The sequence below is a fragment of the Corapipo altera genome, unplaced genomic scaffold (assembly GCF_003945725.1).
Source record: "Corapipo altera isolate COAL_440 unplaced genomic scaffold, ASM394572v1 104, whole genome shotgun sequence".
NCBI classification, from domain to species: Eukaryota; Metazoa; Chordata; class Aves; order Passeriformes; family Pipridae; genus Corapipo; species Corapipo altera.
Window position 1 is genome coordinate 4,660,642 of NW_020884920.1, and position 27,579 is coordinate 4,688,220.

The window sequence follows — 27,579 nt, forward strand, 5'->3', positions numbered from 1 at the left end:
TAATATATTTGGATGCATTTAATTTCATTGGCGGTTAGCCTGCTCCTTAAGTTATTAATTTGTGAAATCTGTTTTGAGGAAGGGGGAAAACTTGTCGGCAGCATATGGTGTGATATTGGGGGGAAAGGACGGCAGCGGGTGTGAAATTTTATTTTGTCAGTTTGGTGGGAGTACCTCTTGTTCCTTACGGGTGCCATCTGCACAGGGCTCTCGCTGCAAGGCTTCTGCTTCTGTGCAGAGCACGCAAGAGCTCGCTGAGCTTTTAAGTTTGGCTGCTTTGGGGGAGGGAAAAGAGAATATTTTATTCCGTGCCACCTTTTGAAGTGTTTTATTTTGTATAAAGGTGCTTCTTTGCCATTTGAAAACACCTTGAAAGGGGTCTGCAGGGTAACTGGCTTTTAAAGGCCGGTGTCATAATGCTCCAGATCGATCATTCGGGCGCTTTGACAAGCACAGTTGCTCTTCTTTGCCTGCTACTGGTATTTTTTTTTGATGTTGGGTGTCTTATGTCTGTTCTCCCTGACCTTCCAGCAGTTATGAGATTAATCATTAGTTTCATGCTCTGGTTCTTCGGACTTTAATGTCCTGAACTTTGCTTTGTGTAGGGTGTGTGAGACAGGGCAGCTCCTGATTTGGTTACCTGGTTGCTTTAGGAGCTTCTCCATAACTTTATTCAGCTTGAAATTCATTCAGCTCTGTGTATCCGAGTGATTGATTAGCACCACAGTTGTGAGGGCTCTGGTTTCTCTGGTAGTTAAGGCATTTTGTGCAGTGCATACAGCTGTATGTGATATCTCATGTTGTGTTTTGTGCTGTGCAGAAATAGGTGCTTTTCTGTTTCCCAAGCTCTTGATGTGACTTACATGTTTCCACATCTCTAGTTGAAGGGGTCCATGCCCATGGTAGGAGTGATCTTTAAGGTCCCTTCCAACCCAAACCATTCCAGGATTCTGTGATTCTGTCTTTGTCCTCCAGCTAATTGATCCTTATATGTTACAGGGATCAGATAATGCTTTGATATTTAATAATAGATGTGATCATGTGCAGTGCCATATATAAAAGATGTTTTCTTCTCTTGCTTGTTCTGAAAACTTGAGCTCCAGACTGTGTGTGTGCATTCCCCAGTGTTCACTCACTGCTCAGATTTCCTGACAGAGTTGCAGCAGGTTGAAGCACAAGAGGCAAAATTTCTTCAGTGGGTCTTGATACGCCAAGATACCAATTCAGAGAAATTTGCTACAAGTTCTGCTGCAGAACTTAATGTCTTTTTCAGCCTTTCTCATTTCAGCTGAGAGAATCAAAAAGAGAAATGCTTGCTGTGGATGATTACATACTGTACAGCTCTGGCTTTGAGAACATGCTGCATTGGTTTCTTCTTGAGACACTTGAGAGAGAAAAACAATTTAGCAATGCAGATGGTCAGTAAAAATGCTGAAATGTGAAATTACAGATATAAAACCTGACACTTTTCATACTCCTGAAGAAAAAAGGCCTTTATTTACAGAGTACTCCTGGGTCCTTTTCTTGAGAGGTGACTTACCAAAATGTTCTAAACTATTCTTGCACTATGCAGAGATCCTGCTTTAGCTCCCCATTCCCTCTCCCCCACATTTATTTTAAACTTAAGCTTGCTGTGGGAGACAGTAAATTCATATAGATAGAGAAAACCAGTGATACCCCAGTATCTTCTGCAAGTTGTCTCCTCCCTCATTTTAGGAGCTTTTGTAAAGCTATTGCTGTTTGAAGTATTACATTTATTGTAATTCAGAAGTCTGACATTGCTAGTAGAGGAGTTTATCTGTGGATTTTATTGTGTCTGTGTATATTCTGTACTGATATTGTTGCAGTTCTTAAACTCTGCCTTACTTTGTTTACGTAGATGAGTCTGGAACACTTCAGAATAGAAGAGCATCAGGGAATATTGCAGGATCTCATCACTGAAGAGTTTTAAGAACAATTCAGGGAAACATTTGTCAGGAATAATATAGGTAGTGTTAATTTTGCTTTGAGATAGAGGGCTAGACCAGGTGACCTCTCAAGATCTTCTGTAGCTGTTGCCTATGATTTTAGTAGCAGATTCAACATACTTTTCAGGGGTTTGGTCAAACCCCCTCACTTTTGTTTTGGAAGCATGTTTTTTAATTTAAATTCAGAGGGAAGAGACACTTGTAGTCCCTTGTATTGCTTGAAACAGATCCTCTATTTACATGGGCCATATGAAAAATTAACCTTAAGAGGTTTGTTTGTTTGTATTGCCAGATATTTTAGGAATGCTGACTCATTTTACCAGGCTGAGGGTGTGCACAAAGGAGCCAATTACCACCAAATCAGAAGGAGGAGAACTTAAAGGACATCAAGTGCTCCTGCCTCATCTGTGTGCTTGGTCTTAACCCAAGTGTGCAGCCACTGCAAAGTAATGAGAAGCTGCAACCTCACAGCCTGGTTTACTGTGCCCAACCCGTTCCAGGAGATCACTTGCCTTATTTGAAGTGCTCTGAGCATGGAGAAAAAGAAATAAAAATGAGCCTAACTGGTCAGTACTCCTCCAGGAATCAGGGGGACACGGTGTTTGCACATCACTGAACACACACAGCATCCACAGGTAAATGAAATCATAAACAACTGTGCCCTAAGGCAAAGAATGGAAACTCCTCTGGGCTTGGAATGGCTCCTGTTTTGGCATCATTAGTTTGGGAATTGGCTCAAAGATGTACATGCTGTAAGTAGAGTATAGAGAGTACTTTGTGTGTCTGGCACACTGTGTGCACTCAGGAGTCATCTGGCTTGGGGGTTTGTTTCATCTGTGCAATAATGGTATAAAATGATACACTTTTTCTGTTTGATCATACTCTGGGTAACTTGTTTGATTTGTTTGCTCCAAGGATGTCACTCTCCCTTAGGTTCTTCCAATAATACTTGTCCAAGTAGGATGTGTGGAAAGGCTCAGCTGTTGCTCTGTGGAGGGATCTGTAGTAAAGCCACCTTTGGTACTCATTGCTTAGAGATGTCATTTTCTTCCTATATCTGGTAAAATTAAGCCTTTCTTGAGTCTCATTTCCATTTGTTGCTGGTTATTTCTGTGTCATTACTAGAAGTTCTTTGTTTAAATAAGCTACAAACACAGATTTCCTATGCCAAACCCTTGGTTCAGTGTTGGGTTTTAACTGAAGGTGCAGCACAACACAGGGGCCCTGCTGAGCTCCTCCAGAACTGATTTATAACACACTTGAGAGCTGCAAACTGAAATTTTTCTTGACACACACTGGCAGGTATGACACAAAGGAAATGAACTGAAATGACACCAAGGAAATGAACTGAAATACCAGATCCGGGCGATCCCTCAGCATTATCCTGTGACTTTTTTTTGCATTACTCAATGGAGTGAATGATACATTGAGCCACAAATGCAAAAGCTCATACAGAATCCTTATGTAGCCTAAAAATGGCATTTAGAAGAGTTAGCAGCTCTCATTGTGGCAGCAGATGTTACCTGTTCTCCATCCCTTCCTAAGTGGCAGCAGGGTGGGTAATTTTGGTTTCCAGAGCCATGTGGCAATAAGGGCCACACCTGTTTCACTGCCCAGCCTGGGGCTTCTGGGTACCTGCCTGCTCTGGGAGTTTGTTACAGGACAGGGGAGGAGGGGGGTTAGTTTTTGAGAGAGGCTGAGAGTTCCTGTGGTTCTGTCACTGTCCGTCTGTCCTGACCCGTGGTGAGCTGTGTGAACCTGCTCAGAGGGTCAGAGCCTCATCGCTGTGTGCAAGCAGTGAGCTCATCCCCCCAAGGTGAGACTGCTTTTTCTGTCAGACAGGCTGAGTGAAATGTTTCACTGTGGAGTTGGCATCAGATGGGCTTGGCTGTCGTGTGGAAATGCCCTCACCTTCCTGCTCCTGTCTGAGCTGGTCCATGGGGTTTGGGTCAGTAATATCTGAATGTGTGAGCAGTCACGGGGTGAAAAAGTGGAAGGAGTGTTACACATCTCCCCTGAGTCAGGGTCACAGAGCTGCCTTTGGAACCACTCCAACAACTGGGAGTCCCAAACTCCCTTATTGCAATGTTTTCTAACAGTGAGACAATTATATTTAATATCTAATTAAATTTTACTTCTTGTGAGCTCAGTCTTTTTTTATTATAGCTTTGGTAGGTCACAAGAGTTAATTACAGTCCTCTTTGCTATGGCCTGTAAAATACTTGAAATTTGTCAGCCTGGCTGTTCCTCCACCAGCATTATCTGGTTTTAATTAATTAACTCAACCAGTGGGTTCTTCAGTTGTTTCTCCAGTCTCAAATATTAACTCCATGCACATTATCGTTCATGTTCTTGATTTCTCACCAGTTTGCGTAGATTTCTTTTTAAAATGGGTGCTCAATTCCAGACATCATCCAGCTGAGGTTTACCTGTCTCTAGAGCAGAATAATGACCTCCAGGCTTTCCTGTTCCTGTTAAGTTTCAAACTGCTGTTTGTCTCTGAACTACAGCCCAAGATTAAGTTGTCTAGGCTGAGTTGCTGTAGCCATTGCTCTTTTTTTTGTGTTTGTCCACTTAATTTTTCTTGTTTCCTACTTCACAATTGTTCTTATTGAATTTAATTGATTTCAGATAGTTTCTCCCCTTTAACAAGTTGCTCTTGAATTATTGTTTTGTCTTCCAATTACATTTGCACTGTCTTGATGTGGTTTGTCCCTTCTCTAAGTGTATGTTGTGTGATGTCACCAAGCTATTGAATAAAAATAGCAAATACAATCAATTCCCTGTTAACTAAGAGGGGTGGGGACAAACTAAATGCTGGGAAAACATTATTGGTGTCTCAGTAAGTGCTGTTGTTTTCATTGTGGTGTGGACGAACTAGGTCCTCCTCATAGACATGCTAGAAAATGTGTTCATCTCTGCTGCTGAACTGCTACAAACATCCTTGTGCAGTTATCCTGACGACCTAATGTAGGTGGGTTCTTGCTTAGTGGTAACTTTTCATGGATTTATGAATAAATTTTAATGAAGAAAAAGAACAAAATCATTGACTTCTGAATGGCAATCCTAACACAACATAAAGGATAAATCTGGAAAGTCTCCTGTGAATGCTGAGGTCACTCCAGAACTTCCCAGCTGCACACAAATATGCCAGAAACTACCAAAAAAAAAAGACTTCAAGTTTCCATGTGAACCTGAATAAAGTAATTAAACATGCTTTTAAGTGTTGGATTTAAGTCAAAACACTTAAGGTGAGATTTTTCTTACAGACAGCAAAACTGGGAAATGTGAACTGCCGTGTTGTTTTGGAATTTTTTGAACCACTTTAAAATCTGAGGGGGGGGGATTAACTCTCTTTTAGAAAAGCAAAAACCACTGTTGCTCAGGAGTGAGTACCTTAAGAAAAACAAGCATCTGCTTAAGGTTCCAGTGTGCATTCAGTGCATGGACTATATTTCCCCTTTTTTGTTTGTTTTGGTTTGATTTTTTGTTTTGTTTTGAGTTGTCACTTACCAGCTCTAAAGCAAATTGTGCTGAGTCATTTCTTTGAATGGACTGACCAACCCGTGTTTGCCTCAGGGTAAAGTTGTGTTAATAGTTAAACAGGTCAGTAATGAGGATGAATTCCACTTACTCTGCACAGCAGTGACATACCAAGAGTGAGAACTTGGAGTTTTGATGATTCATCCATATAAATAGTCCTTGTCGTCTGGTGCTGATGATACATACAGGAGGAATAATGACTATATATTCTGTTTCTTTCCATAGTTAATGATTTTGCTGTTTATGTGCCATATTCTTCCCTCCTGTGTAGCAGCTTCTGGACTCCAGGATTACAACTGGAAACAAACTCGAGGACAGTTTCCTTTTGTACACATAAGCAAATTTTTTGCTGTTGAGCAATCTGTTACTTCAGTAGTAATGGAAAAAAATTGAGTGATCCAGAGTCCTTATGCTAGAAATTGGAAAGTTAAAGATGGGGTTTCATTTAGAATGCAAATATTTATTTTCCTGTGATTTTTTTTCTTCCAGAAAGCTCTTTCTGATGTCATTGCCTTTCTGCTATGTAGGGGTTGCTAAACTCCTAGTTTTTAGTGCAGTGCATAATGTAGTGTGTCTAATATAGTCCTATAATTTATTTTCTCTCTGTTAACAGGAGTTGTTCCTCATAGTATTATGCTGGCTGGTTCTGTTCTCAGTGTTTATTATCAGTTTTATTATCAGGGCTTCTGAATGGAAGGGGCTGGCTTTTATTTGACTCCTGTCAGTGCCAAATGAAAATATTTGTGAAAACAGAAAAAAGAAATCCGAATTTGTATAACAATATTACCTAAATTCAATGTCCACTGTCATCCTCCCAAAACTTCAGGATTCAGTGGTCTGTGAATCTTGATACACACACATAAACAGGATATTTAATAAGTATTTTTAGGTAATGGAATGATAGTGAAATATTTATATTAATATATAAGATACATAGAAAATAAGATATATAGAAGAATTGAAAATTATCACAGATCTCTTCTTATAAGCTAAAAAATGCTGCTCTAGAACTCTGTTCTGACTTTTGACTTCGCTTAAAAGTCAGGAAGGGCAGAAGAGTGAGTGAAACTCTCCAGGTTGTGCCTGGTGGTGATGGAATAGCTTGGGGGTGGGAGCTACAGCTCAGGAAAGGGGGCTTGTTTCGGAAGGGATTTGCAGTGATTCAAACAGCAGTGACTGACCTGGCAGCCCTGAATAGCTGAAGAGGAGTCAAGTCAGAAGAATAAACACAGGGGAACTTGAGCACATTTTCACCTGGTTCAGCAGTAACTCAGAGAGGAAGGATTATTGCCCTGAGTGTTCATCTTAATTTCTTTGATCTGTCATGTAATCCCTTCCTTACTCTTGCTGTCAGAACTACTCTGTTGAAAAATGATTTACTGCTTTACCAATGTGAATCAATGAATTAGTTTGGAGGACGTTTTTTCAAGCGGTTGCCTCTCATCTTATCTGCTAATTTAAGATTCCTTAAATCCCAAGGAAGGGGGTGGTATAAGCAGTATGGTTGTAACCTCCTTGTGCTGATCCACTGCAGGACAGAGCAGGATGCCCTTGGGGACTTGGGAAGGGGGTGTCAGTGGGCAGTGGAAGTGATAACCCTGCGAGATGGGAGGGGGTCAGGGCAACAAGGAGATGCAATGGCAGGAAGCCTGGAGCTGCATCCTTGGTGTCCTGATCTTGTTGCTCAGCACTGCTCTGGGGGATGATCTTGTCACCTTTGTGCTGCTCTTTAGTGTGACTGGGTTTGCTGTTGTGGAAGCTCCTGGAGCACCTGTGGTTCATTCATTATTTTTATGTATCTGGATCTCACCACTTCTTTTTCATTCATTTAACTGAATTGTTTTAGTCTAGTCTTCCAAAGCCACATATTTATTGTCCCTTCCTACTCTCTTTTCTTGTTTAGTGAGGAGTTTTTCCTCCCCCCTCCTGGATCACTTTCATTTTTATGGTAGATTGCATGTTCTGTGTTTGCTGGAGGTAGATATGTTGAATTGTTCAGTTAGTTTTTAAGATCACGTGGTTGAAATGTTTTCATTTAATTTGGCTGTGGCAAAAATTTCTGGAGCTTTTTCTTAAACTGTTGTCAAAATAATTTCATACCTCAGTGCGTTATCATGTAGTTTGTAAAAAATGTTCTGTAAAAAATCTCTGAAAAAACCTGTTCTGGTACATTCAACTCAGCATTCCCACTTCTGCAGTTACTGTGGGTTTTAGCCTCTGAGAAAGGATGCTCAGCTGAGGTTGTGTGGAAATAAATTCCCCAAAACTGCATGGTTGGGTTTTTTTTGATCTCATGTGATCACTGGTGTCACGGAGTGTGATACATTTTCCTGTGTGGACTTGTAATTTCACATATCTGCATACTGCTGCTGTCTGAAATGAGTATTTTTGTATTATTATTTCAAAAGGGATTATCTTTTCAGAATAATTGCTGTCACTAACCCCATTAGCAAAACTGCTGCTCCTGGCGTGCAGATGAAACAGAAGTGTGTTGTTCTGGCTGGGCCAGTGTTTGTAACAGATCCATTCTGGTCATGTCTGGTGTGTTCTGCACCTGAAACTTGAGAGTTGAGGGAGAATTTGGGTTTAGTTTTAGGTGCTAGGAAGTAGGGCAGTTCTCTCTTGAAATACATTTTCAGAAAGATGCTCTTAGATGGTGTTGCCAATTCCTGTTGGATGAACATAGGATGAAAACCCAAAATTATTCCAGAAATCATCATTGCTCTGCTACACTGTTTGCTTCCAAGGGTTATGTTGAACTCTCTCTAAATATTTCAGTGAGCTCTTCCTCAGCTTGCACTGACTTGTGATGCTGTCTGATGGAGCTGCAGGGAAACATCAACACCAGATGGGGGACTGGGAGGACTGGGGGTAGGAGGCAAAAATTGCTCTAAGGTGTTGCCAACCTGTCCTTAATGTATAAAGGATCTCAAACTGGCTGTTCTCCAGTGCATCTGAATGATCTCCTTGTCTCACCAAGGTGAATTATATAGTGACCAATGTTCTTGCTTCCAGAACCTTCGTTCAAATAAATCACAGGTTTCTGTGGGGTAACATTTGTTTAGACTGGCTTGTTTGGTGTCTTTCCTACCCCAGCACGAAGCCTGGGTTTAGAGACAAACAGAACCTCTCCCAAGAGGGCAAGATTGGGTTTACTGTATTTTGTATTCATGTGTGGTCCTCTCATTTCCCTGCTTCCCCACCTTTAATAGCTGTACAGTTGCATTTCACAGAGAAGTGGAATTTCCTTATCTTGTCTTGGATTTTTCATCTCTCCTGCGTGGGTGGACTGGCAGAACCAGTGTTCTGGATCTCCCCGTGTCCCAACAAGCCTTGTTACCCAGTCCTGCAGATCTGTTGCTTTGAGCATTGGGAAGAACAGAACCATTACTGGAAGAAGGTGGAAGAACTGAAGCTGACCAAGGTAAGGCAGCTGCTTTAGAATCCAGTCCTGAAAGTAAATGTATGAAGAATTTCCCAGGTGGATTTCCCTGTGCTCAAGGCATTGCAGAAGTAGATTTCTTGCTTGTGTGCTTAAGCCCTGCCAGCCCAGCTTGTGACAGAACAAGGGCAGTGGTTGTGCTCCATGTGTTATGATTAAAGGAAATTTCATTTATTCTGATATTTACATTTACATCAGCAGGGTTCAGAAGTAAAACTGCTTTTCTGTTAACTGCTTATCACAAGGACACACATCTGCTTGTAGGATATTTTAAGAATCTCACTGGTTCCTTTTGCTCATTTCAGAAGCAGTTTGTAAGAAGCAGAAATAAAGATCATGCTATGAAGCACAGCAGAACTTTGCAAAATACCAGAGCTTTATTATTACTAGAGGTTGGATCCTCTTGGCAATTCCTAGACAGTCACTCCTCTCTACAAATACTGTCCACTGATTAGATGCTGCTGGAGACCGCTGCTGGTGCTGGCAGGAGTGAACTGCTGCATGTGAGGTTTTGGCATATTTTTTTTCTGTTGATTTATGACCCACATGTTGCAATGCTTGACTAGTGCAGCTGAACATTGCCAGGCTTTATTAATGGGCAGGGAATAGGTGTGGCAGGCACAAATCTTTTCAATTCTTAATGTATTATTGACCAGAATGCTGTATAGGCTTAAATTTTTAGCTGTTTTTCTTTCCAGTAAAACTCATTTTTTCCCATAAAAGTTAAACACAACAGGATGTGTTGTTCTGAGTTCTGTCAGCTCTTTTAGTTTAGGTACATCAAATTTTGATATTTTCCAATGTGCTGCAATTAGTTACTCAGTACCTGGGCTGTAGTTCAGTGCCTCGTACCTGTTTTATTTCAAACATCAGTTTGAGACAGTATAGCAGCTGCAGTCATTGCTCCCACAAGGATAAGATTGATGTGTGCTCCTTTTACTTTTTCCCATTTCAACCAAGTAAGTTCTCATGTTTTGCTACAAATCACCACTTTCTGGTTTTTATGAGGGTTTGGAGTATTCACGTTTCAGCCTTGTCTGTTTTGCAGGTTGCTTTGTCTCGGTTCACTCAAGTGAAGTCATAGCACATGAATCACTCCATTTAGATCCATGAAAAACTGACACCAAGCAAGTAGAGTAATCCAAGAGCCTTCTGAGTTTGACACCTGTAACTTGTCTTCTGGTGACAACTTTGAGGAAGATTTGATTCTTGTGGTCACAGGGAAAGGCGGTCCAGCCACAGGCATGTAATAAATGATGCTTAATAAATGATTCCAAAAAGCTGCCTTTATGTGTTTGCTTTTGTGACTGCTCTATTAGCTACCAAAAAGAAAAGTTCTAGGGTGAATCTCTAGATTTACTGCTGGTTTTCCACTAGTTTTGTGTGCTGAACAGGCTGAGTTGGAAATCTGGTTCTAACCAGAGGGAGAAATAGGGAGAGACTCTTCTGCTTCCCGAAATACCCTGCATGTGAGGGAGCCTTCCAGCCTTCTGTGTGCACAGCCTGTGATTTAAATAAAACCACTCAATTTTAAATGGCAAAAAAAAAAACAGGGGAGAGGTAGGCAAGAGGTACCGACCAAACGTTTCTCCACTCACACAGCACGAACACCCTCCTGTTGAGATGTTGTTTGCAGAGACCAGACTGGGCACTGAAATAGGATTGTGTACCAAGCTGAAGCCTCACACCATATTTCAAGCTGCTCCAACAAATTAACTATTTAACACTCTGCTAATGTTGTGCACACACTTATTGCCTCCCAGCATGAAAATAAAGCGAATAATTGCAATAAGCTGCTGCCCAGTAGAAGTCTCTGAAATATAATGAGAAACTTTGTCCTGAGAGTAAACAGAAGGAACAGGAAGCTGTGGGGAGGAGGTCGATGTTGCATTAGATCAGGAAAAAAAATTTAGGAGTGCTCTGTCTGTGCCTTCAGCTCAGTGAGCAGTTCAAGCTGATGTAGTGCTGATTCTCCTCGGTAACGTAGCAACTGGACCACACCTCCTCCTGCTGCAGGATGCTAAAGAGCCCTTTGAGCACTATCTGCTGTACTGCAAGGGAACTGCACTAGTTCTAATTACCACAGCACTGCCAGCTGATAATTTTTTTTTCTCCCTCTTGGAACCACAAGGAAATTCTTCGTTCTCTGTCAAGTAATCCTGTTTTTTCTTTCAATGTTTCTGTAGTAATCCTATTTATATTGCAGGAGAGGACTGTGTTAATTTTAAATCAATACCAGAATTGTATCTATTGATGCATTTTTATCTCATTTCAAAGTAAGTTTTTGATTAAAAATAAGCATTCTTGTCCACCTGATGCTCTTCTCATTTAGCACTCCTGTATGGTATAATGTTAACATTTTGGAAGAATACTCAAGGATTTGAGCATGTTTTTTTTCTCACTTAGACTTTGCAAATGACTGAAAAGCTTTCCCCACTCCTAACCTCTCTTCTGTTGTGCAACAAAAGAGCTTTCCTTTAAGCATCTTGGTTTCCAAGCACAAGAAATCATCTCTGGGCATTACTGAGCATTGACTTAAGGTGTGATGAATCCTCTTATGCAAACTCGAATTTTTTGATGTCTGCTGTAGATTAATGTTTAATTTACCTAAAACAAGTGTGGAATTAGTATTGTTCAGAGTTTTCTCTTTTAAGGTGGTTTTGTTCCAATCTTGGGTTTTATCAAAAAAAAAAAAACCAAAGATCTTCTGAGTCTGCATTGGATGTCACGGCCTGACTCTGTTTGTCAGGGCTGTTCCCTTTGCTGCCTGTCTTAGAAAGATGATTACTGCATTATAGTACTATAAAAACCATATTCTGGCTTCATGGCCTGCATGAGGGAAAGCCTTTTTAAACCATCTGAAAACTTACTTATTGATTTATTTAAATGTATTGTTCTCTTACTGTAGTGACTTACCAGTTGTTGTCATTGCACTTCAGTATCAGCTCGGGGAGGGACACATTTTGGTGACATGTAGCAAAACTGCCTTTGCAAAATAATGCTATTGGTGGTGGTGTACTTTGGGGTTTCCTTACTTCTGAGAATTTAAGAAACAAATCCTAGTGTAGTTCAGAAAGCTTCTGCAGCTCCTCATGACTTGAGTACAACAAACCCAATAGCCTCCCTAAACCAGTATAAAACTGTACTTGGAGCTGTGCATCTACAGCAAAGCTGTGGCAATATTGTGAAAACTATATAAAAATGCAAATACACCATTTTGTTTCCTCGATAATGCTTATGCATCCCCTCCCCCTTTTCTGTCTTTATAGGTCTACGAGGGCTAATCAATCTTGGGAACACATGTTTTATGAACTGTATTGTCCAGGCACTTACCCACACTCCACTGCTGCGAGATTTCTTCCTCTCCGACAGGCACAAATGTGAAATGCAAAGCCCCAGCTCATGTCTGGTCTGTGAAATGTCTACACTCTTTCAGGAGGTGAGTGTTGTTTGCCACAAAGCATCACCTTTCCACAGGTGCCATTTCTCCCCCCAAAAGGAATTGTGTTCCATTTGCAAATATTAAGGGAATGCAAGTCCACCTTTCCCCTCAAGGTGTAGCAAAACAGAGCAGTAAAGTTTGAGACCCTACTGTCAATAATACCCAGCTGCTGAAAAGGAAACTAATGGCCTTTCATGGCCTATTCTGAAGTCACCCTTGTTTAGGCAAAGGTGGTTTTGGAATTAATTACAGTGCTGCCTGCCTTTCTGAGACTGATCTGCAAGGCTTTAGTCTTAAAGCTGAATGTGTGCTTTAATTAAAGGTGCAAGTTGTAACTGGAAAATATGTCACGGGCTCTTTGGGTGATAATGGGAGTGAGAATAAAGCAGTAGTATATAGCCTTGTGGTTTAAGGCACTGGATTATGTAGGTCTGTATGAATATTTTAAAGATCTTGATTCAGTGCTTTCTCACAGGCAGAAACATCTTTGCTGTCCCCTCTTCCGTGCAAACCCAGTAATGGCCAGGAAGGAGTGTAGAAAAGTGAATGTGTTGCTGTAATTTGTGTTTTCCCTGTACAAGCTGCTCTTCTTTCCCTTTCCCACCCAGGTGACTGGCTTTGCAGTGTGTCTTTTTCTGTAGGTCTGGTCTGTGCTGTATGAGACAGGCACAGGCTTTTCCTTAATAAAATAGTCAAAGAGCTTTATTAACTCTCTTAGTTCCACATTAGCAATGTAAGGATTGTGGCTACACGTGGGCTTCTAGCTTTAAAATGTCTTTAAAAGCAAACAAATTCAGTTCTGTGCCTTTCCATCAGTGTTTTATCTGCTTAATTGGTAAGTAAAATAAAACCAAACAAAAAAACCAAACAAAAAAATGCTTTAGTACATGCTGTCATGGAGTATTTAGGATTCTGGAGCTGTTTGTACACAGAGCATGTTTTCTGTGTATGTGCTGTCATGGAAATTTGTTCTAACAACCTCAACCAACCTAAAATAGCTTTACTTTTATCTTGTGATTTTCAATTTGTTTTTACTCCCGTGCCTTTTTCACCAGAGATGATTCTTTTTGGTCACTGCAGGTGAGTTAAACACACATGGAAGGTAAAGCCCCCCCTTAGCTGTTCGAGTAGAAAGTTCTTTTCTGCTCATACTCAGCACTGCAGGGAATTTGCAACATTTCACACTGCTTATCAGTCATTAGTTGCATGTTTTATTTCTTATTTTTTGTTCTGTTTTTCAGTTGCTCCCAAGTCTGTCAGGAAAGGAGGTAAAAACAAAAGGCAGGCAGACCAATAGGTAGCAGCTGCAGGATTATTGAAAACAGATGTGCAGTTAAATGGGGAAATACCACAATGCCTAGATAAAAAAAAATCTGCTGTGGTATAGAAATACCAGTTTCTTACACTGTTAATATGGAAACCTATTTGCTTATTTAAAAAAAAAAAAGGAACTGTTATAATCTTGATATCCTTTCATCAAGTTGTGATATAAGGTCTCATGCTGATGAATATCACCACACTCTGTTTACACACACGCATTTTTAAAAAATCCCTTGGGAAAGGGGAAATGAGTGTTACATTACAGATTGAGAGGCTGGAGGAAAGATCAAGACTCTCTAGGTAATGATTTTTGTTTCCATTTTTGTGTGTGGAGCCCTGTTGATGGCCTAGGATGGCTTTTGTTAGTATGAGCATGGAACAAAGAACAGGCTGTTATCCAAAATGGGGCTTAAATGCAGCATTTGCATTAGTTTCAGTTGTAATCGAGTTTAATTTCACACACCACTTTGGGGAGCTCAGCCTTCATTTTCCCCAATCAAAATTCATGCCTACACTTGTATTAATTCTAATAATTAATGTTGTGCAACATGGGGGATATGGATGGGGGAACAGCCCTATCTGTGATATCAGACTGTGGAGACAGCAGTAATATCAGTCCTTATTTCATGTTAAATACTGCAGCCCTGGGCTGTGGGAGGACACAAAAAGTGACTCGACCTCCTTGAAGTAAAACTAGAGCTTAGTCCTCACGAGCAAAGTTTTAGGGTCTGCAGCCAACTTGGTGCATTGTAACTCGTGAGCAATAAATACCTTGTTGTGTTTATGGCTCTGTAAAATTCTGATCCCAGTGAGTTTTAATTTCTCTACATTCAGAATTAAAATGGAAATCCTGCATTTTTTGGAGCAGACCCATGATCTTTTCGTGTCCCAGCTCTTTGCAGTAATTATGATGAAGGTTCCTATGCTGCCTTTGCAGAGCTGAGGTCTAAGTGAAGGAAAGCAAACTATCAGAGATCTCAGGGCTATGGTTAAGAATTCCTTTGTAATTGAATTACCAGGGAGACTTTGATTCAGGTTCTGTCTTGTTTCTACGTAGCTTTCCCACTGGGATTAACTGTGTGGTTATCCCAAGGCATCTTACCCAGGGACAAACAGTCAGGGCAAGGGTTAACTTCATCTCCCCTCCACCCTGCTTTTCTGAAGGTGTGATCTGAGGCAAATGGAATGCCAGGGGATCTGGTGAGTGCCTGAGTGAGAGCTCTCCAGGACAAAAAGTAACATTAAGTAAAGCTTTTACTATGCCTAAATAAGCAAGTTTTGCTCTTTTGCTTCTTAAACAGAAAATGCTTGTTCCTTTTTTTAATGTTAAGATCATGTAATTATATGGGTTGAGTGATTTCTCAGTGACAAATAGGAAGCTACAAACTTCTTCCACCTTGAAGTAGGTTGGTGGTGAGTAAGGAGGATCAGATGGTTCTCAGAACTGAGGTGTTTTTTTCCTGGTGGCTTTTCTTGCAAATATGCCAAGCATTGATCTCTGTTTGTTTTAAAATTATCTAACTGCATTAATTAACATTCTCATTTGTGCTACCTAAAACCTATTTCTCAATAGAACCATGACATGACTTACACTGCATAAGAGAAGGAATGAAAAGGATTTGGGAAAAACAGATAGTGGTGAAACTGGATGGAGGGAAGATACAACACACAGAATCCATTCATTGAACCTTTTGGCTGAAAGGGTTTGTGCACTCATTTTTACCTGCTGGTATTTATGTTTTAGTTTTGCTTCACCAGTGAAAATTAATTTCAGGATGGTCCACACCCGAAGGTTTATCTAAATCCTTTCCAAAATGACCACTCAGGAAGTAGGATTAGCAGATCTGTATCTCTGTGTGCTCTGTGACTGGAATAGCAAGAATACCTGGGAACAGAGCAGAATGCAGTGCATCCACTCAGAGGTGGAAAGAACAAACCCTTCTTTTTTTCCCATCGTTACTCATCCTCCTGAGCCTATCACAGTGCACAGCACAACTACAGTAAGAGTTGAGAAGAGAGGACAAAAAGGAAAACTAATAAGATGATTTATGGCTTTGATATCTGAAGACAGTACTGGTGAAGCAGCTTATTTATAAACTAAGTTACAACAAAGGTACAAGAGGGAAAAAAAAGGTAGTTAAGGCTCTTTACATAGTCAGAGGCCTTGCATTTTGTCATGGAAAATACAGAGTTTGTGCTGATTTAGTAAAACACTTTCTCTGAAGTAAGTGTAGAACATACAGAGTTCATGCAAGCAAAATTGATTTTGTGACCACTTGAACCTCTTTGGGAAACCTCCAGAAGGTGTTCTGTTATTCTGAAAGGTGCATGTGTTACCCACTCCCTTCATCCCCTGTAAATTACCAGAATGTTTAAAGTCTTAATTGAGAACCAGTTTCCAAGAGGAGGTTTTAACTTCTCAAATTGGACTGGAACCTGGTACAGGATTTCTGCCCTTAATTACTCAGCTCGGAGACTGTTTAGTTGATACATATGCAGGATAATTGGGAAACTTCTGTACATGTTTTTGGCAGGAGGAGGAGGAAGAAGTACAGATGTGTATGATGGGGTTTTTTGTTTTAAAACCTTACTGGTGCCTATATATTTTTGGTAACAATAATGAAAATTACAAAGCCTAGAATCTTCTATATCCCGTATAGACTCTTCTTTTTAGAACCCAACAGCTTAAGTGGAAAAACAAAACTACTGTTACTTGGGCTGTGTGTAAGAATGAAAGCTTTGAATCCTGGTTTAGCTTTTCCTTTCCCCCACCCCTTTTTTTCCTGGAACAGCAATTAAACAGTGTATTACCCAGCACTTTCAAATTGCTCAAACTAGTTCTCTCCAATATAAACAACCCATACTGCAGAATCGAAAACGAATCTAAACAAAAAAAAATTATGTTTAAATTACATTTGGAACAGTTGTGCCATTGAAGTGCTTTAAATGTGACTTGCAAAGCACACTTTACTGAAAAGGTTGGTATAATAGTGATGGAACAAGACTTTACATGGACTTTTTTCCTTTTTGTGGATTGGAACAGTTCTGATAGGCTACTCTTACCAGCAACAAGGAAATGACAGAGATGGGATGGATTTTTTTCTTTATAAATTCTAGCTAAAATATTGCTGTTGAATGTGCTCAGATCCCTTTGTTTCATCATACATTCATTTTAGCAGTGAAAGCTTTCCCCCACCCCATGTTCTTACCGGGTGGGTTTCTCGTTTCTGTATGATAATAGTTTATAATTTGATAAAGCTTCTTGTTACCTCTCATCCTACTGAAGCACCAGAGAATGCAAAAGCTGCTGGCAGGTCTCATGTCTGCAGTGCTGTAATTACACGGAGTGCTGGTGGTTAAAATGACCGGAGAGCTCTGGGACTAATTGTAAGGAGTGACAGAACAGGGAAGTTTTATTGCTGCAGTTCCCTGAATTATGTTGAGCAGCAGCTGCGTCAGCAGATTTCAATTACCACACTCCTGCTCCAGTCCCTCGGTGTCATTCTTGTTGGCATCAGAGTTAACTATTGATCTTTGTATTTATAGAAGCATTTTGTGGGGTTTGGCTGCAGAGGTGCAGTTTCTTGTTCGGGAAAAGCGTCGCTTGCAAGGAAGAGATTTGTTTGGGAGCAAATAGACTGCAGCCACGTAGAAAACCCTACAGATATGAGGACTGGATGAAAATGAAAAGATTGCACTGCCTTTTGCCAACCTGTCCCTTAAACACAGTCTGTTTTCTCTCAGCGGGTTTGTAGCACAGTGCCTGTGTTTGCATTTATATAAAATGCTCAGAGACTGTGAAGGGAGAAACTCAGGGCTGGGGAAGGAAGCTCACTTTTCCAATGAGGATGAGAAATTGTGTGCTGATGGAGGTTTAAATCTTATTTTTGTCCTGTGTATTTGCCGCTTACTGTCTTCTGTTTGGGAAGAGTAACTGAGAATAAACCGCCATCGATTTGATGGGATCTTGGGAAAACGTAATTGTGGTGTTGCAGGCAGCATTTACTGGCAAATACCTTTCCCAAAGGTGAGAGAAAGCAAAATGACTTAAAAATAATACTCTGCCAAGTGAATAAACTCTTGTGGGCCCTTTCTGACTCCTTATAGGGACACCACAAGCATCCCTGCTTTGTTTTTGGAACTGGTATCATGGCACAGAAATAAAGGAAGGGCTTTTTTTTTTTTTTTTTTGAGCGGGGGTGTTTGGTTGGGGTTTGGTTGGTTGAATTTTTTTAAGTGGGATCTGGCTATTTTTTTAATTAAAAAAAAAAAGTCTGTAGGTAGTTATCTGCCCTCCCCTTGTGTGCTGATTTACCTCCCCAGCTGTGTGTCACCACTCACCAGTGGGGTTTCACATCACGGGTTTTGCTGACGGAATAATTTGTCTCTGCATTCTCTAATGTGCTTCTGGCAAAATCACCTGGGGCAGTTTCAGTCACTGCTGGAGCCAGCTCATCAGATTTTGACTGGAGCAGATGAAGGAGCAGATGCAGGAGCTGGTCCAGGAGCAGATCCCAGGCAGTGACACCCTGACGGTGTCACCCGGAGCGGGGACGGCAGCTGGCTTTGGGAGTAGGTGTCTGAAGGGGTGCCTTCAGCTCTGCAAACAGCTGGCTCAATAAGGTTGTTTCTAAAGCCTTTTGCTGGTAGAGCCATACAGTGAAAGGCCAGTCCTGGCATGAGGCTGCTGTTCTTCTTGGAAATTTTTCCATTAAAAAAATGGACTGTGCACAGCCTTTGGATGCAGAGTTTCCATGGATCAGGGGCTGGCTGACAGTTGGCATCTAATTTTCTTATCTTCAGTGTTTGTCCTATTTGTGGGGGGCATTTCATTCACATAATTTCTGAATGAAATTGCTAATCCTTTGCAGCTGTAGGATTTTTAATTTCTTCCCCCACCCCAGGCTTTTTGATAACAGCCAGTGGTATCAGTAAGCAATTTTTGAGTGATGTTTGTGTCTGTCTACCCCACTCCCTGCGCCCCCACATTTCTCTGGCTAATCCATTACAGAATGATGGAATTCCAAGGGAGAAAACTGAGGTGCTCAGTTCTGAGATCACTTCTCCAGCAGTCTGTGACAAAGAGCTGCCTCTCTGTTTTATTATTAAGGCCATCAGAATTAAACGGTTTAAACTGATCTGACTAATTGCGCTCATTTAACTTTTTAATAATTGAATGCACCGAGGCTGTGTGAGTTGTTAACAGTCATGTCCTTCTCTTTGCTTTGAGCAGTTTTACTCTGGGCACCGATCTCCTCACATTCCATATAGGTTATTGCACCTGGTATGGACTCACGCACGGCATTTAGCAGGGTACGAGCAACAAGATGCACACGAGTTCCTCATTGCTGCATTAGATGTGCTACACAGACACTGCAAAGGTAAGGCTTGTGCTGAGGCTTCAGTCAACCAGGAATGTTGGATCAAAAGGAGGTAGAACAATCTCTTCTTAAGTAATAGTGCCAGTACAGCACTCTTAGCAAATGTTGGGTAGATTTAAAATATTTATAAATAAATAAACCAATCCCACTGTCGAAAGTTGCCAGGAATTAGGAGGAGACAAACCTGTACATCATTTTGAATCTCCATCATGTTCTTCTGTTACTGATTGTGAGTCACTGTCTTTTCTTTTAAATTGCCATTTTAATTCTATTTATACTTGAGGTAGTTAGAACTCTTACTCAGTGTGTCATGGGACTGATGAAAATAACAGAGGAAAGGCTATGGCTTAATATTATTCTTAATATTATTCTGCTTAAATATTAACCTGTCCTGTGTATTTATGATGCCAAATTGCTGGTAGAAATGTGAAGAAGGAAAGAAATGAGAGGTTTTGGTGTCTCATTTTATTAGTCTGTGTATAACAATCCATAATTGTACAATACAATAAAAATATTCAGTGATATGCTTTTAGACGGGAAGTAGGTAAGTCCTGGTTTTGTAAAATCCTGTGAATTTATGTATTTTGTGTTAGTTAGCTGAACTCAGTCTGAACTGAGTATTTCCCAGTCTGCCAGTGTTTGCTCTAGCTTGGTTCAGTTATGAAGCACAGGAATTTTTCCTATTCCTCTAAGGGAAAAGTAGTCGGGTTGATACCAGCAGAACAAACAAAAAATCCTTAGTCACTAGAAAGAAGCTTTAAAGCACTCAACTTCCCTCAAATGCTCTTAGGAAAAGCACTTAGAGACTGGTTTTTTGGTTTATCAGAGGACTGTCAAAGGGAGGGCTAATGCTGCTTCTCTGAACCTTTGTGAAGTCTTCCTTTTATCTCTGAGATAGCCTTGCATGGCAGCACATGGGCTTGTTCAGATCCACAGTAGGTGCCTCCAAAAGAATCTTCTCCAAAAAAAGTACTGCTAAGGACAGGAGCACATAGAGCAGTTCTTTTGTAGTTATTGATATCTGTTATTGGACAATCACTGAGTGAATTTCTATAATCCTAATTAAACTGGTGTGGAACTAGGGCAAGGAACAGAATCTGCTCAAATACTGACCTCTCCCTTCCAAACACTGAGCAAACTTATCTGCAAAGATAAATACTTCTTGGTTCCCCCATAAAGTTTCTGAATCATTGATATGACAAATCTGGAAGCTTATTTCATCACTTTGCTATAAAATAATGTTCATACTTCTATACTTCCCCATTTGTTAATGAAGAAGTGTTTGCTTCTCAGAATTGTAAAAAAACAAACAACCAAACTTGTAACAATAAAGATCCCTGAGCTCTTCTCAAAGTGATAATGAATCTAAAAAGACTTTTTTTTCAAAGTGTGGTTTGACTTTAAATGAAAAATCTGTCTGACGTATCTTCCTTGCCATCTGTGCACCCAGGTTTTCAAATCTCTCTTTCTAAAGAAATAAAGAGACTTTTATTTAAATATTGTAAATAATCTGTACCACATCAAGGTAATTTAAAAGAAGTGGTTGAGCAGTTGTGTGGGAACCAAACAAGTTAATCTAAACCAGAATTTCAAGTATAGTCATGCAAAACCACATTTGGAATGAACTAGTTTTGAATGTAATGAGAAAATTTTCCCACTTGTGTGTGCACATAGATACACACATGCATGTGAAGGATACAGATGTAAAAATATTATTGCTGATAGTGAGAATAGGTCCTACAGCTACAATAAGCAAATAATACCTCCCCTGCCAATATTAAATATTTATTTTACTGAATGAAAAAAGCTTTTAAAGCTTCCAGTCTAATAATCAAGTTTTACAATTAACACACAGTAAAGAAGAATAAAATAGTGGGGAAAACTTTGCCCTGGGTTTTGGACATTATTCATGATAACCAAAGCTTCAGGCACCAAAGTAAATGGAAGTGCTCCTTAGGGATAAATATCCAGTGATATTTGTTTGGCTGGCATTGGTCACTTATCCCTTTTCCATTCCATTTACTCACCTTTCTAGGAAGTGTCCTAATGCAAGTCAGAGAAAGCTGTGAATGCTTCTTACTGATCTGTCACTGCCTAAATTAGGAAAAATACATGATGTTGATGTCCATTTAAAGATAAGACTTGTAATCCTGCATCCTATGAAGCATAAAATTAACTGCTCTCTGATGATTATGTGGGTTGGATGGCCCAGGTAGTTTTGTTTTGATTTGATTGCTTGGTGTTTTTAATGCTTGTTGAATCTATACTTTGTTTCTGAATAAAAGGGATCAAGTCTGTCATGCCTGTGCATCACTTGTTTTTCATTCCAACAGCTGGAGGGAGGTGATCTAACTGGAAAGTTGCATTTTGGTGGAAAAAAAATATGTAAATGATGTTTATTTCTGCCCTGTCTGTAAAGCATTAGGTCAGCTTTTAGTCAACATGACAGATACATCGTAATTACCAGTGCTCTGAAAGAAATTCAGGGTTCTGATTCTGCAAACTCACACAACAGTGAGGTTCAAATCATCCAGACACTTTGTAGTTTCCCAGCTTTGTCTCAGACATATTCAGACCTGGAGAAACTTAGATCAGAATTGTTATTTTCTTGTATGGAGCAATATTGCAACTCCAAAGGTAACATTCAGCCCAGAGGCATCACTGGGTGTGGGGGTTTCTTTGTATATTACAAGAGCACAACAATCAAGTGACAGAGGTGGGTATTGGTACACACAGGTTCAAAAGGCAAGAGAAGAAAATTGAAGTAATTCTGTATTTTTATCCCAGACTTAATTCAGTTGTCTGGCAAAAAGAAAGTAGTACTTCAAAACTGATTGTTCCTCATTTATTTGGATTTCATGAAGCATTCTGCATTCACCTTTAACAGTGAGTGCTACAAAGGAAATCTGGAGCCTGGTGTGAGGTATCATGATAGAAAAAGGAATGGTGTGCTGAGACTGGGGAGGAAAACACTGCCCTGCTCTGTGAATTCTGCTTGATATTCTTAGGAACAGATACAGCATATGCTTCTGAAACATGTCATCTGCTATGATCCATATAGATCTGTGTGTACACTGCTTTGTCATAAATAACAAGCACATGTTCAGAACACTGGGGGCCAAAGTAAAGCAAAAATATTAACATTAATGTCTCATTTGATAAATGCCCCTTTTTAATAAAATCTGACAATTCTTGACTTCCTTTTTCTCATTTAAAAATACAGAATGGAAAATGGAGGCAGAACTTCTTTATTTTTATTTCAAAACCAAAAACAATGTTAGAAAGTCATCTGTAGCTGCTCTTACAGTTGCTATGTGTTATTTACCTTTAGTAGTATATTAAATGCCTATGTATTTAAACACAGGTTAATATGCTTAGTTATTGCACAGACACAGCAGTAACTTTTGTGGGGTTTTTTGAGAGTTAAATTTAATTGGAAATCAAACTTGTAAACTCAATTATCTGCCGTTCTCATAATTACATTAGTGTGTACATTAATGTATTTTCAAGTTATATTTTAGTCTTGTGCTGACCACTCTTAGAAGAAACTGCTGATCTTTCCTGGTAAGAATTATGACCAGTTTTAAAAACAAAAATAAAACCAAAAAAAAGATACTAAAACCTCCTTTGTGAGACAGAAATGTTGAAGGGAACCTTAACTTGAGCACAACAATCTAGCAGCTTCTAGTTCTCAGCTGCATAATTTACCTCCTCTCAGCATCTGTTCCATATTGACAAGTGTGAGTAGGTGGTAATCTTACTCTTTTTTTTTTTTCCCCCTCCTCTCCAACCAAATGTCATGGGAAATAATGTAGAGTGGGTAATGCCCTTCTGTTTTGCTGGGAACAAGCTTGCCAGGGTATTCTTTGGAGACCCTCTCATCACTGATCCTGATTGACTTGGGTAATTGAAAAGGGAGAGCTGGTTCTCTCTGTGGGTGGAAATGGCTTTGTCTGTTAAAGATGCCCAACTGGGATGGTACCTGTGGTCCAGGAAAAAAAAATCTCTCAACACTTGTTTTTCTGCTTCTGCCCCCTCAAAACAAACCAGAGGGAGATAATGTTTGGAATGGTGAGATTACAAGGATGTGGTAGTTGCATGTGGATTCTTTAAAAAGGAAAAGTGGAGTTTTTTAAAGAAGGATAAAAACCCAGCGATTTTTTAAATTTTTTTTTCTTCCTTTAAAGCTTCTAAGTGAGCTATTTTTGTAGGTGAGAGATGCCTTGTACAGTCTCTCTCCTGTGTGCCCTCTTCATTAGCTTAGCAGCATTGAGACTTTTAAAAGCTCTTAAGTTCAGTAAGATTTAGCTGAAATTCCCAGCAAGAAATGCCTGAGAGGGGGTCTGATAACCCCCAGCTTGAACCTCAGTACACTTGAAATCTAATTTTGGAGCATTTTGTTCAAGAGCCGTTCTAAGGAAACAATGTGCTTTTCTTGGAAGTTCAAACAAAAGTTTCTAAAGCCTAAATCCGGCAGCTGAGGGAGAGCTTTCCCGAGGCATTTAGGATCTAATTAACTCAAGTGGCCTATTGCAGCTTAGTAGGTATCACCTATGGCTGCTTTTCCACACTTAGTATTAGGTAGAACCTTTGTCAGGTTATATAATATTCTCCAACAAACTTCTAAAACTTCACTGGAAAAAAAAAATCTTAATTCTTTCTGCTGCAAGAAGACTCCAGCTAGAGCATCACAGTCACGAGTAAAGTGGTCTTTTGCCCTATGCTTTTAGTTTTTTCAGGTGGTTTTTTTTGACATTCTTGTCTAGAAATTAATTGGTTTTGAGAAATAGCTGTGATTTGAGGAGTCAGCATCTTAGTATTTTAGTTTCAGATATTAAATACTTCCAAATAAGTTAAAGACACTGGGAAACATTGCCAAACATAGTTCTGTCATAGCAGTTTCTGTTGTAGGAGATGGGAGGACATCTTTAAGATGTCCTTCACAAAATAAACAGCTGGTGCTGTGAAATAGTTGGTGTGTGCATCTCTGACTGCAAAACAAACCCAGTTGCATCCTACCCAAGGAAAATAAGCAGTGCACAGCCTTGGAAATCAAAGGAAAAATGTATCACTCCTGGTTCACCTTTGGGGAATGGAGGGAGAAGGCTTTGAACCTGAGAGCTGCATGAAGAAGTTTTTGGTTATTTAATGCTCTAGTTAGTATAAGAAAGCTGAATTGGCCTAATCTCAGCACTCAAATCATAAAAATTACTACTATGCTCCCAAGGCCTTGTCACTCCAGTGAGAGTTTGTGATGCCTAAAAGATGGAAACATGTTCACTGTGCCCCTTGGGAACTCAGAGGATTGCTGTGTCTCCAGAGAAGCTGGAGGGGGACACAGCATGATCTCCCCACTTCAGATAAGGACATCTTTCATTTTCCCACTGGTGAAAACTTGTATGGAAAGAACATGTTGATGCTGAAAGGGTGGGATGGAGGCAGCAGGCTGGGGGGGTGATGGGTGTCTTCACAAACCCTCTCCCCTCACTCTACTCGCAGAATTTGACTGGGATATAATTAAAAAGTAGCATTTGCTGATATTTCTCCTCTCTATTCATTAGGAAAAAAAGCTAAATGTTCATTTTCGTCAACCATCTTGGCAACTCCTGTGTCTTAAGAGCTGATCTTTATTCCAGACAGTGCAAAGCAAATCTTTGTAAAGGGAGATACCTTGAACAAGGGTTTGGCTAAGAGCTGATGTGGCTTAAAGCATCACCTCTGCAGGAGTGAACTGCATTTAATCACCTTTGATTATATTTTTCTAGGAGTTCCTATCTTGTTTCCTTGTTTTCTTCAATGTGCAATGTTTTCAGGGTTCTGTACTGTGCATGTGAACTTGCAGTATAAGTTTGTTAGCAAGAGTTACAGGAACACAGTCCAAGACAAACCACTGTTCCCTTGGAGGATTTTTGACTTCTGAGCCTGTGTTTGCATTCCTGCAGGTGATGATAATGGGAAGAAGGCCAACAACCCCAACCACTGTAACTGCATCATAGACCAAATCTTCACAGGCGGACTGCAGTCAGATGTTACCTGTCAAGTCTGCCAGTAAGTCATTTTTTCCTGATCCTGGGCTCTGATTTGAATCTGCTACCCCTCCAGTGCAACAGTGCACTGAACCTTTTCTGTCTTGAACATCAATAAATACCAGCAAAATTCCAGCAAGGCAAAAACTGTGTAAATGCAGCATCTTGAGGCACCAGCACAGGTTGCCCAGAGAAGCTGTGGCTGCCCCATCCCTGGAAGTGTCCAAGGCCAGGTTGGACAGGGCTTGGGGCAAACTGATCTCATGGAAGGTGTCTCTGCCCATGGCAGAGGGTGGAGTGGAATGAAATGAGCTTTAATGTCCTTTCCAACCCAAACCATTCTGGGATTCTATAATTTTTATCAGCTAAATGCAATCAGTTACCAGTTAAATGTTATATATTAAGACATACCAGAAGATTGCCTAGAAGGTACCATGGGCTTATGCATATAAACAACCTAATCTAGAAAAGGTTGTTTTCCAAGTTCATGAGGAATAGACTTCCAAGAGCTCTTTGGATTTGAAAGTACATAATTGCAACTACATTTGAAGAAAATTCTGATACAGAACCGCATTTTTCTTCAATCAGGAGCCTCATGTATCATCAGGAGAGGTTTCAAAGAGGCTGATACCTCATGTAATCTCAGGTACCAGAAAAAAAGGTTTCATGAGATTAAGGAAAAATGTATTTATTGTTCTGCTTTGTACTGGAGCAAGTTGACTTCTTTTCGGAGGTGTTTGGTGTTGCCATAGCACAGAAGTCAGAGTTCTTGTTTTTTGTTCTGCCTTGCATTCTTGCTGTCCTGCAGATGGACTGTGGGGCTGGGCTTGTTTGAATCTGCTTTTATTCTCAGTTTCCTGGAGGGATTTGTAGAAGATTTACTGTAAGGAAAACATAGGAAATTTTGTTCTTTGACTGCTAGAGCCACAGAATCCTTATGTGATAATGCAAAGCTTGATGTGTTATGACACAATATTAACATTGATGAAACTTTAACAAAGGAAGTTTTCTTTCGAAAATTGACAACTTTTGCACAAATGAAGCAGGGGAATAAGGCAGAATGTTGAAGGCTTAATGAGATTGCAGAGTGAAAGACACTAGTTTTAGAGGAAGGGAGAACTCAGAAAATAAACATAAAAGGTACAAGAAGAATGTGCTTCCAAACTAAGAGCTTGGAGCCCGAACTTCTGGAGTTCTCTTAAAAATGTAAATGCTGCAAAAGATTTGAGTCAATACTAGTTAAAATTTTGAGAAGCTTTTTCCATGGTCTGGCTCTTGGCTTGTCTTCAGCTGTCTTGTAAAGAAATTTGATGGAGAACATAAGCTACTGCTTGGTGCAGTTATTCTTTGGCCTTTCAAATTCCAAAGGCTGTAGGAGATGCTGATAGGAACTGCAAAGCTGAATTGAGTGCACTGCTGGGCAGCAAAATATTTAAAGGCTCTTTATTTTTTTGAAGTAGGCTTAAGCACCATCTTCTATGTCTTGACCAGAGAAGACCAGCTTCTAAACTGCTTGGATAGCATGTAGTTGCCATCACTTTTATACTGGTCCATGACCAGTACCTCTGAGTGACTCTGCTCTGAGTCACAGGGCTCCAGTGAGTGAGAGAATGTATTAAATGCTTATATGTTCCATTTAGTACATCACATTCGTTTCCCCAAACATATGGCTTTTAAATATTCAGGAAAACGATCAATTGTGGGAAAACACTCTAGAGCAGCTCTATTTTCTGTCATCTCTGAGTGCCCTCTAGGGGTGATGGAGATCCCGAAGCCCTCGAAACGAAGTACCTGGTGTGCACCCCCAAAGCGAGACAGGCCGTTCATTTTCCTTCCTTTAAACACGGATTGAACCGTTTTCTTTCCCACAGCGGCGTTTCCACAACGATAGACCCGTTCTGGGACATCAGTTTGGATTTGCCAGGCTCTTCCACCCCGTTCTGGCCGCTGAGCCCGGGCAGTGATGGCAGTGTCGTGAATGGGGAAAGCCACGTCTCGGGCACCACCACTCTCACAGACTGCTTGCGAAGGTACGGCGTGAGCAAAACACAGTTTTGGGGGGGGGATAAACAGGATTTGGCTTCATCCTCTTTTCCAGGTGGCACTAAACAGTAGGACCAAGTGAGGCTTTGTGTCCCCAGACGGTGGTTTTACACGTATTTTTGTTGTTTCCATACGAGAAAGTGAGAAGGCAAGGGAGGCTCAGAGCAACAGCAGGGCTGGCAATAAGCACTCAAAACCTGTTGCCACACGATGCAAAGAGAAAGCAAATTTTGCATTGGCTGCTGCCAGGCAACGTGGTTTTAAGTGATTGAAATCACTAGTGTCTGCCTCCATGTTCTTGGTGGTGTAGGCTAAGAAAGCACATACAAAGTGTTCACCATGCACTTAATATTCATCTAAGTACGAATCTGATTTTGCTCTAAGCAGAGCTGAGGGTCAGCTGCTGCCAGCTGAG

The 27,579-nt window shown here is 40.4% G+C and overlaps 1 protein-coding gene across 3 annotated transcripts in view; it reads left to right on the forward strand.

Annotated features, from left to right (window-relative positions):
* USP22 (ubiquitin specific peptidase 22) overlaps positions 1-27,579 on the forward strand; it is a 95,676-nt gene that overhangs the window by 58,282 nt on the left and 9,815 nt on the right. For all 3 annotated transcript variants that reach the window (XM_027656514.1, XM_027656513.1, XM_027656515.1), the window contains 4 exons: positions 12,222-12,391; positions 18,948-19,095; positions 25,038-25,143; positions 26,993-27,151. In XM_027656514.1, the coding sequence (XP_027512315.1) occupies positions 12,222-12,391; positions 18,948-19,095; positions 25,038-25,143; positions 26,993-27,151 (583 nt within the window). The remainder of the gene's footprint in view (positions 1-12,221; positions 12,392-18,947; positions 19,096-25,037; positions 25,144-26,992; positions 27,152-27,579) is intronic.